General features: G+C 43.5%; 2 protein-coding genes across 2 annotated transcripts; one reads left to right on the top strand and one right to left on the bottom strand.

Annotated features, from left to right (window-relative positions):
* The first annotated feature begins 2425 nt into the window (after positions 1-2425).
* Positions 2426-6268, top strand: RPL29 (ribosomal protein L29). Its single transcript, XM_088663191.1, has 4 exons — positions 2426-2469; positions 3234-3279; positions 4587-4651; positions 6057-6268. The coding sequence occupies exons 2-4, from the start codon at positions 3243-3245 to the stop codon at positions 6153-6155; spliced, it is 201 nt and encodes a 66-aa protein (XP_088519317.1). The 5' UTR covers positions 2426-2469; positions 3234-3242; the 3' UTR covers positions 6156-6268.
* A 4652-nt stretch (positions 6269-10920) lies between these two features.
* On the bottom strand, positions 10921-18247 carry LOC148686915 (parapinopsin-like). The gene is made up of 4 exons (XM_088662454.1): positions 17893-18247; positions 14896-15224; positions 13590-13832; positions 10921-11139 (listed from the first exon to the last, which is right to left on the bottom strand). Exons 1-4 carry the CDS (start codon positions 18245-18247, stop codon positions 10921-10923), a joined length of 1146 nt encoding a protein of 381 aa, XP_088518580.1.
* Positions 18248-18268: the final 21 nt, after the last annotated feature.

Raw genomic sequence — 18268 nt, forward strand, 5'->3', positions numbered from 1 at the left:
GGCAGCATGAAAAATTGCACTGTGTGCTTGTGACAAATAGCTCAGACAACAGCTCAATCTGGGAGGACAAGAAGCATCTTGTCACAACAAACTGTCCCTAACATACATGCATATTAGGACATTTCTTAACTTTCCAGTTACCGGTATACTCATAAAACGGTGTGTTCAGTCCAAGCTCATCTGCAAAGTGCTGTGTAAATGATATTAGCAAACACTTCGCTTAGACGCCTCTCAAACCTGCAAATATTTGCACTCACAATTTATGTTTAATGTTCAGAACCCTGCTTGGTTTCAGTAGGACCACTTATGAGATGGCAGGCAAAGCAGACATATTTACAGCTTTATGCTGTCATTCCATTATGTCAAGATGAGGAGGAAACAGGGGGAGGAGGTTGGAGGAGGGGAGCTCTCCCCAGTGTGCCTTAACTTTTGATGCTTCAGAAGGGGGAGCAGGCATGCAAACACCTCCCCCTAATCTCCCAGCACAGCAGTGTCTCAATGGAGACTGGCGAGGGCTGTAGGCAGCTGAGTGGGGGAGAGAGGAGGCAGTGATCAGGAGCCTGAACAAGAGGATGCAGTAATGTCACCTAGGACCAGGTGCCATCTCTAGAGATGCGAGCAGACCCAGGCATCTCAGAGCAATGCACATTTGCAAACCTGGCATTCTTGCAAACTGAGTGAATATTGTGTGTGAGCATGCCAGTGCCTCCTCTTTGAAAGACAGACATGGGGGAAATGGAAACTGCTGAGATACCTTAGAGATGCTTCCATCCAGTTGTGACCGTCTTGCCTGATTCCTGAACTCTGTGTCTGCTGCCAAACCTATACTATTACTTGCTTGAAGAAAAATTGCTTTCTTATTTAAAAGTAAGAGTCTTTGTCTGTATGTGTTGTACATGAAAGAGGACATACTGTGACATTTTGAGGGAAGCTAATAATACAGATATGGTCCATGGGGTCACGAAGAGTCGGACATGACTAAACAACAACAAAAGAACTGCCTTACTGTATCAGTAAGATCTAAGGTCTATTTAGTTCAGCATTCTCCTGTAAATAATGGCTAGCCAGATGCCCCCGAGTGGTTCAAAAAAGCATTATGGTGATAATACTTCTTGGTTTTTGGAGGTGGTGAGTAGTTCCAGGGGCACAGTGCTTACCCAGGTTTGGCTTCCTTTGGAAGGAGTTCGTTACAGAAAATATACAGGTGGAGCACAATTGAGGCATACAGCTTAGAGCCTGTGACAGCTTAAAGTGAAGGGGGACAGCTTCCCCCCCCTAAATCAATACAAATCAATACAAATCTGATGTTCTGCCCCCACTAACCACACTAAAACAAAACATCAGAAACAATAATCTATTAATATGTCCAACCAAATATAAAATTTAGCAGCTTCCCTTGACTATTGTGATCAAATAGTGCCCCCAGGTGAGAGAATACATGGACCTCAGGTTGGCACAATGAAAATCACAGCTGAGGCACGATATAAAGCTGCGTTTCACACATTCAAGCTTATCATTACATACCCTGCATTACACCATGCCGGTTCTAGTAATAGCCGAGTATGCTGTTTAAACTGGCAATCTTGCTGTAATATGCTGTTGAATGGTATTACAAGGACATCGCAGGAAAGTTCGAGTCTTTAATGAACTGAGCAACTTACTAGCATTATTGCTTAGGGTTACTGCGACACCACAACATTTTTGTACAGTACTCAGAGTTATGAGAATGACTTCCTTTCTGACATAAATTTGCAATACGAAATACAGCGTCAGGGGATGTTTTTCTAAACGTGCCAACATTTACAGTATCGGATAACTTTCCTAAAAGCCAACTCGAGGAGCCAAATGCCTGCATGTCTTCCTGATCACAAGAAAAAGGTTACCCAAATGTATTTTAAATAGTTCAAATTGAAAAATAAAATAAAACACCACTATCGGACGGGTGAGGCATAATTTTGAAAGGTGTGAGTTCAGAGCGAAACCTTCCCTGATTTTGAAAGCATGGGAGATTGCAGTCGTGGGTCTGCCTCTGGTAAACCAGTTTCTGTCCACAGAAAGAAAGAAAAATCCCTTTTTCCGCCCTTGATCTGATACTACAATGGGCTGCGGTGGATCTTAGGACAGGCAGCAATGCAATGATAAACCGTAAGGAAAGAAACCTGCCCAGAGAAGCAACGGGTTTTTTTTATCGGAACGCCCTGTTAATCTCAAATGAGAGCACACTCAACTCCGCGAAAATTCTTCCAAAACTCGTCCACTCTTTATTTCATAAAAGGAAATAAACAGCGGAAGGAACGGAAGGCGAGAGTGTTCCCCTGCGGAACTATTTTAACGGAGGCTCGTGTTTCCAGCCGGAAACACAAAAACGCAGCCCGGTCTGCGTCTATGGCCAGGCTTTGTGGCTTCCCAGCGTGCCTTGCGAGTGCCGCTTCTCTTCCGGTTTTGGTCTGAACTGTGGCGGAGCTTCAGGTGAGCTTTCCCTTGCTCGATCCAGTGCCATCCTTCCGGAGGGATGCCCTAGAGCGGCGAATGGCCGGTGCAGGAGGGATGGGACGCCTTCCTGAGAGGCCGTTTCGTGCTCTGTGCCCGAGGGATGGGAATGAGAACAGCTTGGAGCCCCTGAAAGGTGGAGTGGGGTGGGTGGAAAGATAAAAAGATGGGAAGAAAGGGTGGCTGAAGCGCTCACAGTATCGCCCTTGGCACGGTCGGGGTCCCGTTTGGTTGTCCTGTGGAGTGTCTGGACTTTGTATCTTGGTAGGGCATTAGATCCAGCATCCAAGTTTATATGAAGTTCGCTCCTGTGTAACACTCCCTATCACATGTGATATTGTGGCCACTAGTAGAGATTATACGAATGTGTGCCATGCGAGCTCCATCTTCTGCGGCTACAGACCTGTGACAGTGTGCATGTCTACACTGAGGTCAGTGAAACCTACTGGTGTGTTTTGGATGGCAGCTGTAGTCTCAATTAATTGCCAGGTATCTGTGGAGTCTGGTTGTCTTCATGACTTCCCAGGGACATTTAACTGCCTGGATGCATAATACTGAACTAGGTGGCCTTTTGGTCTGATTCAGCAAAGCAGATCTTCTTAGAAAGGAGTTTAAGGTGTTAGATGGACATTGGTTTTAAAGTTTTTCTACAGAAACTTATTCCCGTGTAGCTGAAGAGCTTTGGGGTTTTCTGCTATTCTGTGTTTGAAAGGAACACTTCTGATTCTGATTCTTTTTCACAGGTTTAAGCCATGGCCAAGTCCAAGAACCACACCACACACAACCAATGTAAGTGTGCATAGAGGTCAGGGAGTGAATATTGCTCAGTAATTACTCATCAAGGTATAGTTGGAGGCATTTAGTTAGCAACTCTGAGCATGCAGAAGAATTTTAAGTAATGGTAACTGTAGTTGACCTCAACAGATATGTTGATTAAACTTTCAGTATTTATAAGTGAGGGGATCCACATCCCTTTACTAACAATTCCAAATAACTGGGCACTGAAAAGCTATCATGCTTTTCATTTGACTTGCATAGTGTGCCAGGAATAACTGGTCTGATCAAAAATAACTACTGTATAAGCAAACATTTATATTGTTGTCTGGTCCTTTCCCCTCCCCCGGTTGCCTTGATGGACATCCCAAGGAATCGTCAGAAAACCACTTTCATTCAGGAAAGTCAGGGAGTCTGCCATCTTCAACTGATGGAGGAAAGCTGATCATGCAACAGCTTCATCCTTGCCATGGCGATTGTAAATGTCAGTGCTTGGCCCTGAAACTGCCCACATTTCTGGTGCTGATCAGAGCATAGCCAGGATAATCCCCAGTTTAGCTCTTTCAGGGCTTCCAGATGATCCTCATTTGGAAACCATCCTTGAATGTAATGGTCTCCAACAGTGGTAGGCAAGTCTGTTTTTCTCTCACTAATACTACGTTGGTAGTATCCATTTGGAAAAATAGAAGAGCATGGACTTCATTGGCCACTGTGCTTGTGGATTTAATTCATTGTAGGTGTCAGAAGTTGGGGAAAGAATAGAAGATTTACAGTTTAGTCCTAACTGCATACACATTGGAGTGACACCCATTCATTTAAAACAGATTTTGAAGTTAAAAAGTAGGCAGGAATGCACCCTTTAAGAGTGCTGCTAGGATGGTATTTGTAAGGGTGGCAACAGAGAGCAGTTGACAGTATGTTGACATTTCCCGCCTCCCAATACAATCTCATGCCTCAAAGAGAAAGTTTTACAGAGAAAGTGTATGCTTTGAAAACAATATCCAATAGCATTTGTTTGTATGAGTGTTAAGTGCTTCACGTACTATATCAAGAACCCACCAATTTTGGCCATCCTTGATAGATAGCCAAAACTGGTGCTTACTAGTGACTGCCCAGATTCAGGATTTTAACTTGGGACTTCTACACTAGCTCACAGGACTTTAAAAGCCCACATGTGTGACAGGTAGATAAAGCTGGCCTGGAATGGTTATGCTCACTGGGGCTGATGGGAGTTGTAGCCCAAAATATTTGAAGGGCACCAAGTTGACAAAGGGTCATGGACAAGCCTTTATCCTTAATGTGAAAATGGTATCTCTTAACAGCTCGCAAGTGGCACAGAAATGGCATTAAGAAACCCAGATCAGATAGATATGAATCTCTGAAGGGGGTAAGTGCATTTCTTCTCATCAGCAACTGCTTTCACCCATTACTAGTGGGCTTGTAGAGGCCTTGCATGCTAAGATTGTATGATAACAGAGAATGACATTAAGTGTTACTTTATTTGGGAATTTTATGTCATAATTTTGCTTGCTTAACTTACGATAGTCTTGTTTAGTTATGGTCCTTTTGTATGATTTTGCACTTTCGGTATATTGATTTCTCTGTTTATTTTCATTGCGATGTTCCTCGCTGTAGAATTGAGAACACTGGAAATTCTGTAAATAGATAAAGTCAGTGTCATATTCAGTGAATCTTGCAAAATATAACCTGCACTTTGTACACTTGAGGCTCCATCTGCACTATACAGTACTTTTAAGGCAGTATCATACCACTTTGAATAGACATGTTTTCCCCCAAAGACTCCTTGGAAGTGTAGTTTCCTAAGTGCTGAGAGTTGCTGGGAGACACCTGTTCACCTCACAGAGCTACGGATCTCAGAGTGGTTTAACAATCAATACATCTTCCCAGAAATCTTTAGGGAAAGCCATGACTACATAAAATGGTATGATGATTGCTTTAAATCAGGCATCCCCAACCGCCAGCCCTCCAGATGTTTTGGACTACAATTCCCATCATCCCTGACCACTGGTTTTGTTAGCTAGGGATCATGGGAGTTGTAGGCCAAAACATCTGGAGGGCCGAAGGTTGGGGATGCCTGCTTTAAATGTATAGTGGAGAGGGGGGCTGAGTTTGAATATTACTGGTGTTTTGTTATATCCTTTTTCTTATTTGGCCATTCTTATTACGTCAACCAAGTTGGCTTTAAAATTCTTATTTGGATAGAAATACAGAATAATCTCTTGGTGCAATGGACAAGGGGTCTTTTCAAGGTGAAAGAACCAGCCTGATGACACTCCTAAATGTCTGTTTCTTCATTGCTCACAATGAATGGAAACGAACCTGCTTGGCAGTATCTAGAACCTAGAACAGTGCTTTTCTAATGCCTCTCTTGAAGCAAGTATTGTCTGCTGTCCAGAGTTTGTGAGCATATGCCTATATAGGAGATGTGTTCTTATTTGCCCTTCTTGCTAGATGGGCTGCTCACCTACCTTTTGTTTGGAAACTTTATCTTTTTGTTTGCCAGCTATTACCAATAGCCACTTAAATTATGGTCATAACCATGGTTCTTTATGTGGTTGACACAATGTCAGAGACAGAGATGCATAAGACTACTGGAAAAGCCGTCAGGTTTGAGCCAGACAAAGCAAGTTGGTGAGCCTGATGTGGACAAAGAGCTGCTTTATTGAAGAACAGTATTAGACCTCGGTCAGTTGTCCCACTGTAAGTACTAGGACTTGTACCTACCTATATGAGTTGCTAAACAAATTCTATCCTCCCCCCTCGCCTTCTAGGTTGATCCCAAGTTCCTGCGGAACATGCGTTTTGCAAAGAAGCACAACAAGAAAGGGCTGAAGAAAATGCGGGCCAACAATGCTAAGAATGCCAAGTAACCAGCTTGCCTCCAGATGGCAAAAGGGACTGACTTGCTTGGCAACTGACCAGCAGTTGTTTTCTTCTTTTCACTCAAGGCGTTTTGTATAAATAAAATTGAGTGTAACATGTGGATGTAACATGTGCTTTCTGTTTTGACCCTACAAAAGATTACACCTTCTGAAAGTGATTTTATTCCTTTGGGGGGGGGGAGTACTCAAGTGATTGTATCCCACTTTATTTTCCCTTATTAAAATTGCTCAGGGGTTGCTCCATATTGTGGGGTATGCCATGGGAAATTGGAGGCGGTGGGGTGGGGCAAAACAGAGGGGAGGAGAAAACCTCAGGCAGGGCAGGGCTTAGCACAAAGGATTGCATGTTGCCAGGAGACTGGGGTACTGGAAATCCTGAGCCCTACAAAACCATTGGGAAAGGGGAGCCCAGTTACACAGATAGTAGTGAAAGAATTTACAGTACATAGTTTCTTGGGACCTTGTGCAGTTGGTGGGAAGAGATAGGAGTGCTGAATTTCACATGGTAACAACGTCCTAGTAGCTGTATCTGTGTGCTACAGCAAAACAATGTCAATGTAGCTAGCACCTTAAAAGCTGAAGCACTTGTATACTGTAATTGACCTTCATCTGATTCATGAGCTGTTACATCTCAGTTGACAGTTGTGTACATGTATCACATATAAAAGCATACGGAGAGGGAGGCCGAGAAATGAGAGAATGCAAAAAGGACAAACTTTCTCAACAAGTGCCAGCTAAGCTTTATTATAGCTCAGTGCATTTCAGAACATTTCATGATGCTACAAAGGCAACGCCAGGCTGCTTGTGTGTCCAAACTGCTTCAGCTGCTATATGGCACTTGGAATTTTATTTTTTCATATAGGTTTATAATTTTCATTTATTACAAACATTTCAACAACAACAAAATTAAACAATTATCACATATCAAACTTCAACTTCCCTTCCCATCTTTCAGCAGTTCCAAAAACTTACCCTCTCTTTTCCATATCTGAATTAACTATTCTTTTCCTCATCTATGTTGTATATGTTTGGTACTTGGAATTTTAAGGTGGTGCCTGAAAAAGGAACCTTTGTCATGAAATACACTGACAAAAATTGTTGCTACTTTTTGAGAACACATTTGTCCTTTTTCTTTTTTTATTGAAAATGTAAACAGTTGGACCAAAATGACTATAGTGTGACAATTATATATGAAATTTAAAAGTATACAAGGTAAGTGCAGTGACCATGCATGATGTTATGAATGTCACTATTCATTTAAACTTCATGTGGAATTGTCAATTTGTACTTCTAGCATGTTTGTCCATGGAGTTTTCTTGGCAGGGATACTGGAGTGGCTTGCCAGTTTCTTCTCCAGGTGGATCACGTTTAGTCAAAACTCTCCACTATGACCTGTCCATCTTGGGTGGCCCTGCATGGCATAGCTCATAGCTTCTCTGAGTTATTCAAGCCCCTTCGCCACGACAAGGCATTGATCCATGAATTATGGTGCTGGAGGAGACTCTTGAGAGTCCCATGGACTGCAAGAAGATCAAACCTATCCATTCTGAAGGAAATCAGCTCTGAGTGCTCACTGGAAGGACAGATCGTGAAGCTGAGGCTCCAATACTTTGGCCACCTCATGAGAAGAGAAGAATCCTTGGAAAAGACCCTGATGTTGGGAAAGATTGAGGGCACTAGGAGAAGGGGACGACAGATGACGAGATGGGTGGACAGTGTTCTCGAAGCTACGAACATGAGTTTGACCAAATTGCGGGAGGCAGTGCAAGACAGGAGTGCCTGGCGTGCTATGGTCCATGGGGTCACGAAGAGTCGGACACAACTAAACAACAACAACACTTCTAGCATTTCATGCCCTTTTGGCCTGCAGTTAATTCGGTTTTTCACTGTGTGTGCACAGTGTCTAGTGCCCCCAAGTTAGTAAAACAACTATTGAGGATACAGAATTAATCTCCAGTATGAGATCCCTTTGCTCAATATGGAAGAATGTACCAACAATAAGTTGAGTAAACATTTAAATAGGATGGTCTATTCCCTAGAGATGTGCATGAACTAGAAGTAGGGTGTGTGTTGCTATAATGCCACTTGTCCAGAAGGTGGTGCTTCAGCATATGAGCAATGCCATCCAACTTAAAATGGGAATATGAGAATTTCTGACGGAAAGTCTTGACAACTAAGTATGAACTACCTTTTATGTCTGAAATATAATAAAGAAGGTTTGATTACTTGTAGCATGTAATCTAAGGCAGGCTTGGTTCCTAACTCAGGAATAAATGGGGCTTTCCTCAGCCCACTCCTGAAAATCTGCGGTTTGAAAGTAGTGGGAACAAAGGAACATTATATGGAAGGGGAGTTTAGCAGAAAGCAGCCCCCTCCCTTACATAAACAGAGGAGCCATTTAGGGACAAAGCTATATAATACTGCCTTTCATTTCTTTCTGTCTTTTGTATGCCACATTTCCATAGTTAAACCAATCCTCAAGACAGCTAACAAGATGAAACACAATTACAGAAGTAGTCTTAATAAAGCACATCATAAAGTACACAACAAAATCCATGTTTCCATATGTCATGATAAGATTTCCATATAAGTCATGATAAGAGCTAAAAAATAAAGGTCTAAAAATGAGTATCAGCGACAGCAACAAATGCCCCTAAACAATACCTCAGCCCTATCCTATCTGCCCCGGAAGTGACTATACATAGCAATCACTGCTTTATGGGATCTTCAGACACCATGTTGACTCCTAATAATCTTAGGACAAAGCTCTCAAGTTCCACCCTTTAGCTGAATGACACTAAGTAGGGTTCTAGAATTCTATACTTTTAAGGGATGTCCCACTCCTGTGATAGAAATAAACTTACGTACATGTGACCACTTCATTGTTCTCAGCTGAGCTTTGAGATAGCTGGCTTAATTCAGATGTAATGCTGTGATCTGGAATTATATCGAAGATGGTTAACTTACAGCCCTCCAGATGAAGGTGAGTTGCAACAGCATCATCTCTGAACATTGGCCCCTCCATTACATAAATGTGCCTCAAGCTTACGAACTTTCTCCTCTCCTTGTGTCACAAAAGGACCAGAGACTGGAACCTACAGCCCTCCAGATGTTAGTAGGTCAGCTCCTTTTGGTGCCAGCCAGCATGACCAATGGTCAGGGATGATGGGAGTTGAACAGTATCTGGAAGGGCAGCTTCCCCATCCATAACATAACCCCTAATCATGATGAATAGCACCTAGGCTGATATTTTTCTATCATTTAATTACTAATTATTTTTTATTATTTGCAAACTGTATGCATTATGTGGTAGCTGTCTTTGTGCCATAAATTGCTCAGCTAGTACTCTCTTATTACACTAAATAGTAACATATTAAGCTGTACATTTCAAATCCTGCGTTTTCTGCTCTGCTTTCTCTTATGTTCTTCATTTGCACATGTGCTGGGCCATTTTTAAATTATGTGATTAAAAAAAATAGGTGGCATGGGTAATAAAATGGTGGTGGAGTTTGTTAGAATTCCATTCAAGCTGGAGACAAGAGAACCCAGCTGTTAACAAGCTAAATACACATAAAGGCTCAATCTTCCTTTCCCCCTCCAATCAGTTGAGTATTTTCTATAGGTTGTTCAACTGGGAGGCTTTCTGCCGAAGGATATAAGTTCTTGAAAATTTAACAGTGACACTGAATAGCATTTTTGAAGTGAGTGCCAGTAGAGGACTCAAAAGGGCTTGTGTCCCTGCTTCCATTTGCAATTGGGAAACTGCCTTTATTGGAAGGCTTTTGTCATCATTGACCTTCTGTCCTGCCGTGCAAGACTTTCCCAAATATGGTCTCAACAGCTTCCAGCTCAAAATAGCCTCATGTGACACAATGCAACATGGAATAATGCACTCTAAAGCCAGAGCTTCATTGTGTGAAAAGAGAAGGCGGCTTGCTAGCTTTGGCAGTCCAAAGGGATCAGGTTGCCCTCTGCCCACTTGTCATTCTGGACACTTTTGACTCGTAGAATAACCCTGGCATGAGAACATCATCTAAATCCCTTTGAGCCAAAAGATGTCATGCTGTGTTTTTAAAAATATTTTATTGGTTTTAATAGAAACAATAAAACAGGTAAGACAGGATCAGTGATTGAAGATGCAACATTGACAGCAAAAACATGACCCACAGTCATAATACAGCAAGATATCAGTCATTTTTACAGAGACACACTGAAAGGTTTGAGTAGCCGGAGAGTTGTAAGTTGCACTTGACCTATGAATAAAACTTACAAAGGGAAGCCAAATGTTATCAAATTTGTTGTGCTTTGCCATGCCTTCTATTATTCTGGGATGATAAGTTAGATGTTCTGAAAGAGCAATATTCCACACTCTTCACCACCAGCTTCCAGCGACTTCCAGACATGTGACGGCCAGGAGTGGGGAAACTACACCTTGCTACTCTGGTGTACAATTATCTAACTGCAGCAATACTGAACGGAAATGTATGCATGCTTCTCCACTGTTACACTGCAAACAGAGCATCCGGTCAATCAACAGAAAAACTCAGTGCAATCAAGCTTTCAATTGCAGCCGCGTCCTGTAGAATGATTGGTCTTGGCAGTGACTTCCATTTTTGCTAAAGCCCAACTCCACCTTCCACCCAAATGTTAACCGTTATCCACATGCGGTACCCATCCAAGTGTGGCTCAGTGAAGATCGAGAGCCACTTCTTGTGCCAGATACTAGCAGCAGAACAAACAGTGGCATATGAGGCTATTCAGAGAAGGATTCGTCACTACAGTAGTTTATGTTTGGCAAGAGGAGGTTCTTGCTGATGTTCAGTCCACCCTCAGGGGCTACCCTGTTCGTGTTGCAGCTGACCTGGTTCCCTTGCAGTCTCTTCAGAGCTGTAGCCAGAGCTCTTGACCTACTGTACTTACTGATCGAACACTTCTGTAGGCATGCTAAGGAGGTCACAACTTTTTCTCGATACTGAAAGGGAGGGAGGGAGAAGACACAAGCAGAGCCTTAGATACTTCCACTGCAGCAGTTTGAAAACGTCTTGATTCAGAGCCATGAAGCTACTATATCAGTTCACCCAACCTAGATAATACTGTGATCATAAAGAGTTGTTCAGGACTGCCCACTCTCACAGAAGCAGAGAAGACATGCCAGTATTGTAGTAATAATAATAATAATAATAATAATAATAATAATAATAATAATAATAACATCCATTCCAGCGAACGTCTGCAGCAAACCCGGAAGTACCAAAATGGGTTACTTCTGGGTTTGCCACTTGCGCATGCGCAGAAGTGCTAAATCGCACTTCACGCATGCGCAGAAGCGCAAACCGCTCCGTGCGCAGGCCCAGACGCGGCGCTTTGCCCTGCATCCTTTTTGGCTAGCGGCCAGGGCTCTGGAACGGATCCCGGTCACAAAACGAGGTACGGCTGTAATAAATTTTTGTTTGTATCCCGCCCTCCCCAGCTGAGGCCGGGCTCAGAGCAGGTAACATCATGAAAACAATACAATATGCATAAAAACAGACATCAATTAATTAAAATACATCTTAAAATTAATTCAGACAAATTAAAATCTGGGCAGGTGGCAATTATCTGGTTGGAATTGAGAGTGGTTATATCCTCTAAATTGTATTTTATAGCACATGACTGTATGCAGCTGAACAACTGGCTACAACAGGCTCCTTTAATAAAAGAAAAGCAGCCTTTGGGCAAATATTATCAGTGGGGCAGCTTTAAATCTGGTTCAATGGCAATCTTGCACCTTCTCTATTCTTTCTTAATGTTCTCACAAGCACATCTTTCAAACTGAATGCTTCATCTTAAATACTGACCTAAAGCAGTGCCAATACTGTAAAGGAAACATTTGGCAGTGGCATTGGTCCACTTTGCTAAGGACAGAAATACAGTGGTACCTTGGTTCTCAAACGCCTTGGTGCTCAAACACCGCAAACCCAGAAGTAAATGTTCCGGTTTACAAACTTTCTTCGGAAGCCAAATGTGCTCCGTTTTGAGTGTTATGCTTCCGATTTGAGTGCCACACTTCTGGTTTGAGTATTATACTTCCATTTTGTTTGCCACACTTCTGTTTTGAGCATAGCTGCCAAGTTTTCCCTTTTCTCGCGAGGAAGCCTATTCAGCATAAGGGAAAATCCCTTAAAAAAAGGGATAACTTGGCAGCTATGGTTTTGAGTGTTGTGCTGAGGTCTATCTGTTTTTGCTATTTCTTCTGCGTTTTTGCGGCTTCTTGTTTTGTTTTTGTGACTGTGTGGAACCCACTTCAGCTACTGATTGATTGATGGATTGATTGATTGTGTGACTGCAGTACATTGTTTATTGCCTTCATTTTATGGATCAATGGTCTCATTAGATAGTAAAATTCATCTTAAATTGCTGTTTTAGGGGTTGTTTTGAAAGGTCTGGAGCGGATAAATTCATTTTGCCTTACTTTCTATGGGAAAGCATGCCTTGGTTTTGGAACGCTTTGGTTTTGGAACGGACTTCCGGAACGGATTAGGTTTGCGAACCAAGGTACCACTGTACAATAAACTTCCTTGAAGTTATCCTGCTTCCCAATGACAATATGGCTACCAGTTATCCTGCTTCCCAATGACAATATGGCTACTAATCCAGCCCAGGAGCTCAGATAGCAGCGTTAAAGCAATCTCAATCAGTTTAGTGCTCTTGTGAGCCATTTTCAGCATTATTCATAAAAGGGGCATGTAAATAAACTTGATTATGATTCTGTTTTAACAGGCTGGACCATCTAGAAATGCATTCACATTTCAAATTTACAAGTCATGCCATCAGATATTATCTCTGTTCTACAGCTTGGAAGGGGTAGTACCTCTGGTGGGGGACACATTGTGCTCTTCCTGGGGTAGTTTGCACTCCAGGGAGGTCACTTTGGTGCTGCTATCCCTTGTGGGATATCTTCAGGAGAAGATAAGGCTAAGAAGTACACCCTACACAAATCCGGAGTGGAGACCCTAAGATGGTTGGATGGCGCCTTGTATGCCTCCTTCCTGCAACTCCTGCGGCCAAGCTGGTGCCAAAAGTATTGCTCTGCTTTTCTTTGGACCACATCAGTGAGGCCCGGAGAGAGTTATTGTCATCTGGGCAGCCCAGGACCTCCAGACTTGCACCCTGGGGAGATCACCAGTGTTGCTAGCGCAGCGATTTGACCTCATCCCTGGATGCACACTCCGTTGTCTCTTGAGACAGACGGATACCAGCAGCAACAACAACTAGGAAAAGCAGGGCATGAGCTATTAACTGACTTGGTGAATATAACCAGTGCCATAATCAAGAACATTTTGCCTTTAAGCCAATCACAACAAGGTCATATTATTCTTCCTAGATAAACGACAAAGCACCCATGCTTAATTTGCAACACTGCAAGGTAGACTAGAGATTTACCTGCTTATTCAGACATATGTAAATGACTGGATTGTATAAGGTGCCTGTTTTAGCCATATACATAGGGATGCTCTGGATTTGGGGGCCCATGATCACTTCTGGATTCACCACTTTGGTCAGAGCAAAGGCAGCATAAGGCACCCAGCTGAGAAGAAAGGCCAGGATCATAATGACAACTGTCTTGGTCACCTGAGTCTCAGCCCGCTGAGTCGAATTGCTCTGGGCTGTGCCACTTTTTGCCACCTAAGAAGAGAGAGAATGAAATGTATTGTTATAAGATTGAGGGGCTGGTAGCAGAAGGAACTGCTGAAATGGTCAGATGAAGATTTAGGGCTACAGTTCAGGCTACGGGGCGATTTCTTCTTGTCATCTTCTGCATCTTAAGACTTTGCGGACTCTCCCAGTGGCTCACAGAAATGAATATGTTGCTTTCTCTGCTTTTTGCAACAGTTTAAATGCTTCAACTAAAACAACAGCAGCCATCCATGGATGTAAATGAGTCAAAGAGGAGGGACTCCAGAGACAACAATAAAGGACGGAATGTGGTGGCAGCTGCTAAACAATGCCTGCACTAAGTATTCCCAGCATGCCCTGAAATATAATGTGTCTATAAATAGCTGCACGTCATATTAGTGCAAAGGACATGCCGCCTTCAAATGCTTTAAGGACAGACAGTTGTTACTGGAGCCTAAGTGGCGCTGTGGGTTAAACCACAGAGCCCTAGGGCTTGCCAATCAGAAGGTGAGCTCCCATTGTTCAGTCCCAGCTCCTGTCAACCTAGCAGTTCGAAAGCACGTCAAAGTGCAAGTAGATAAATAGGTACTGCTACAGCGGGAAGGTAAACAACGTTTCTGTGAGCTGCTCTGGTTCGCCAGAAGCGGCTTAGTCATGCTGGCCACATGACCCGGAAGCTGTACGCCGGCTCCCTCGGCCAGTAAAGCAAGAACAAAAGTTATCCCAAACAAAAGCTATCCCACTCTTTGCAGTGTATTTTCCCACCGCTTGCCTTATTGCAACAAAACCAGTTTTGGGAGGGAGCGGGTTTGTTGGGCCAGAGCTCCACATCAACTTTATTTGCAGAACTTGAATTTGCCAGTATGTGACTGAACCTCACCTGAAAGTAGCAATGGCCTGCAAGCGTCCTGAGTATGGTCCAAAGCAGAAATTCTTTTGTTTTCTTCTAGGCCTCAGGCTACCCAACTGTGGAAATCAGTTGCAAGAGCCCTTTTGGAACATGCATTCTAGACCCTTAGCAGAACTAGTGAACGATTTCCTCTGCTGTGTGGAAGCAGGGTGGGTGACTCACCTGTTTGAGGACGTAAATGAGTTTGCCGTAGGACCAGAGGATGAGGGCCAAAGGAAGCAGGAAGCAGCACACGAAGAGAGACAAGTGGTAACTGCGGCTGTTCCAGTCTTCTCTGTGCCAGGCCAGAGCGCAGTTTGAGGCGATGCCTTCCACATCGTAGCTACTCCAACCAAAAAGCGGTGGCAGGGTCCACATGATACACCAGAGCCAGGTAAACAGGAGCGCCAGGAGGGCATGCTTCTTCCCAAACTGGATGCCTTTGAATGGCCTGCAAACCACCAGGTACCTCTCCACAGCACACACCACAACAGACCAAAGGGCCACCAGCCCTACAGCAGGAAGAGGAAGGGTTAATGTTATTCACACTGTTCTCAGGGTAAAGCTTCTCCAGAAACCTGGCTAGGATGCTGCCATAATGAAAGTGGCTGCAGGATGCCTTGCCAACCCTTTCCCCAGCGCGTTCCCTCGCTGGCTGTGTAAGCATACACTTAGGTCACATGCACACAGGCTACTGCAGAGGGAGGGGGCAGCCAGGTACACTTGCCCCCAGTCTCAGAGAGTTAAGTCGGCTAGGGGGCCTTCCGGACTGTCACGCCAAGAACAAGACTCTCAGCCCATTGCCTCAGACAAGCTCTGCACGGTCCTGCATCCATGCCATACTTTTAAAGCACATGGCTTGCCCCAAAGGATCCTGGGAACAGTAGTTTACCCCTCAGAGAGCTACAGTTTCCAGCACCCTTGACAAACTACAGTTCCCAGGTTTCTTTGGGGGGAAGCCACATGCTTTAAATGAATTTTATGTGTATGGTGTGGGTGCGACCCTAGCGTAGGGAATTCATGTTTAGGTCAGGTTCTTGCCTCATTTGATTCAGGAAAATTAAGTGTAAGAGGTAATGACTTTTTCCAAGGCCATCCTGACTGGTCCACAGAGAATCCTTACTATTATCATTGTTGTTGTCATTCATTTAGAACTTTCAGGGTTCAAATCACTTCACAAATATTATTTCACTAACCAGTGCAACTTCCTTATAAGACAGGCTGAGGGGGAAATACCAAGAAAGGGCCTTCCACCACCCTCAGAAGTTGGGGTGTCCTGGGGGAGGGTATTCTCTGTGGCAGCCCCTAAATTGTGGAATTCGCTTCTGGCACCTATACTATACAGCTTTCAGCAAATGTTGAAGATGCACTTTTTTACTCCGCCCTTTGACACCTGAGATTCGTGTTTTCAGGATCCACCCTGTTCCTGCGACTACAATTTGTTTTAACTGTTTTTAATACTGAATTTGAAATTGTTGCAACCCATCCTCTGTTGGTAAAGGGCGTGTAATAAAATAATAATAATAGAACTACTACTGGGTGGTGGTGGTGGTGGTGGTGATGCAGACAAAGGGCCCAGACTGAGGCCAAGAAACAATGTTGCTTGCTCAAAACCACCTAATAAGCTCACCATGGAGATGAATTTTGGAACCAGCAGTCTGCATGTACCCTATTTTACAGTGGACAATCCTTTATGCAAAGGCATCCGCTGTCCAGGGCAAGTCCAGTTTAAAGGGACCTTGAAGTTGACCATCAAGAGTTAGCCAAATGAGCAATCACACAGGTCACCCGATCACAGTCGACACCCTTTACAGTGAGATGTAATTCTATAAAGCATTGTAATTATTTCTAAATTAGCATATATGCAACTTGTATGCAAATCTGTGCCCTCTTTTCTTGTTGAAACATTTGCTGTTTCTTGGTGATGCATAAGAAGCAACCCTAACCATACAAAGTATCATGTTTCAGAAACCTGAATGAGAAAACCACGTTAGGTGGTCTTTCCTGGAGTGTCTGTAATGGTTGTAAAGCTAGCAACAGGGATGTGCCTTGGTCTTTCAAATTTAAGCAGCGCCCTGTGCACGGCCAAAATTCGCCCCTCTCACACCTCTCACCTTCCATTCTGCATGTGCACTACGTCATAGTTGTGACGCCCTGCAGCACACACACACACCCCCAGCTCGGCATCCGGTGCAGGGAAACCTGTCACGCTGCCCTAAATCTGCCTCTGCTAGCAGCTTGTCCAGAATGAGAAGAAGGTGTAAAATTCTAGGTCTCCCCACAGGAGAAACCACAGGAGTTTGAAGAATATGTGGTTGGTTGGTTGGTTGGTTGGTTGGTTAGTTAGTTGTTTGGTTTGCTTGCTCCATTGCTGTTGAATGATCACTGGGCCAGGGGTTTCCCACCCAGTTGGTGGGACTCCCTCCTCTTTCCACATCTCACACCACAGCAAGAGGACATTTTACTTCGGAGCTAGCATTCATCCACATACTAGCAGGCATGTCCAGGAGGTGGCTGCAGAAAGGAAGCAGATGGGTGCTGTGAGCTTCCCACAGCCAATACCCTGACATTATGCCCTTTCCATCTATGTGATAACTAACTTAAATCTCTCCAGGCAACCATCCAAATTTTCACTCCAGTGGTAGTTGAAGCTTATATATTGGATTCCCTTGAGATTCACAAATATGGTTCAGATGTGGGTTTCCGATTCAGATGCCTTCCCTTAATATATGATGTGCAGTTCAGGTACTGAGCTACATCTTCACTAGACGGTAGTGACTAGAGCTTAACAAAATGTTTACTTACATACTGAGAATTCCTCACATTCCACTTGCATACTGAGGATTCGTCAAATTGGAAATTGGAAATGTCAACATTAATATATATTTTTTACCATCTGAAATGTCAAATTGAAACAAGCCCCAAACTGATTGCCACCATCAATTTATTCAAGGAAAAAACCCCAAGCAATTATTATCTCGATTCTGACTTAATATTTGTTTCTTCACTATAGTTGTGCTCACATTATCCTATGTCTGACAATGATTTCCCACAGATTTCTATCTGCGCCTGCAACATGAGTTGTATAAATGCATGTATTGACTACTATGTATATAGCAAAACTTCCATTAGCAATGACCTACATAAATCTAGATAAGTAGGTAGGTGGGAATCACTTACCAAACAGAGCAACAGAAAAGCCCTGGAAGATGCAGAAAGACCTGTTTTCAAAGTAATATCCATGCAGGTTAGCATCCGTCGTGGGGCAGAGTCCAATGACTATACTGCCCATGTCTGCAACCGACAAGTTCACCACAGCGTAATTAATAGGAACCCTGAGAAATTTGTGCTTGATGGTTAGTAGAATGATGGTCCCGTTGAACCAAATACCCAGAAGCGTACCAAGGATCATAAGCACCCCAAGACCAAACTTGTATTTCCTTTCCCTGGCTTGATCCAAGCAGGTGATGGCATTACACGTCACGTTGGGTCCAAGGGATGTTGAAGCATTGGAGGAAAACAGAGAATGATTCATCTTTCCATTTTGTTTGCAAGA

Source organism: Zootoca vivipara, chromosome 2 (assembly GCF_965207765.1).
Source record: "Zootoca vivipara chromosome 2, rZooViv2.hap1.1, whole genome shotgun sequence".
NCBI classification, from domain to species: Eukaryota; Metazoa; Chordata; class Lepidosauria; order Squamata; family Lacertidae; genus Zootoca; species Zootoca vivipara.

Excerpts from the sequence above, each read along its gene's own strand:
- RPL29 (XM_088663191.1), top strand. The coding sequence starts at position 3,243 with ATGGCCAAGTCCAAGAACCACACCACACACAACCAAT. Across the intron at positions 3,280-4,586 it reads CCACACCACACACAACCAAT|CTCGCAAGTGGCACAGAAAT; the intron begins GTAAGTGTGCAT and ends ATCTCTTAACAG. Across the intron at positions 4,652-6,056 it reads GATATGAATCTCTGAAGGGG|GTTGATCCCAAGTTCCTGCG; the intron begins GTAAGTGCATTT and ends CTCGCCTTCTAG.
- LOC148686915 (XM_088662454.1), bottom strand. The coding sequence starts at position 18,247 with ATGAATCATTCTCTGTTTTCCTCCAATGCTTCAACATCCCTTGGACCC. Across the intron at positions 15,225-17,892 it reads CTTTTCTGTTGCTCTGTTTG|GGCTGGTGGCCCTTTGGTCT; the intron begins GTAAGTGATTCC and ends TTCCTGCTGTAG. Across the intron at positions 11,140-13,589 it reads ACATATGTCTGAATAAGCAG|TATCGAGAAAAAGTTGTGAC; the intron begins GTAAATCTCTAG and ends CCTCCCTTTCAG.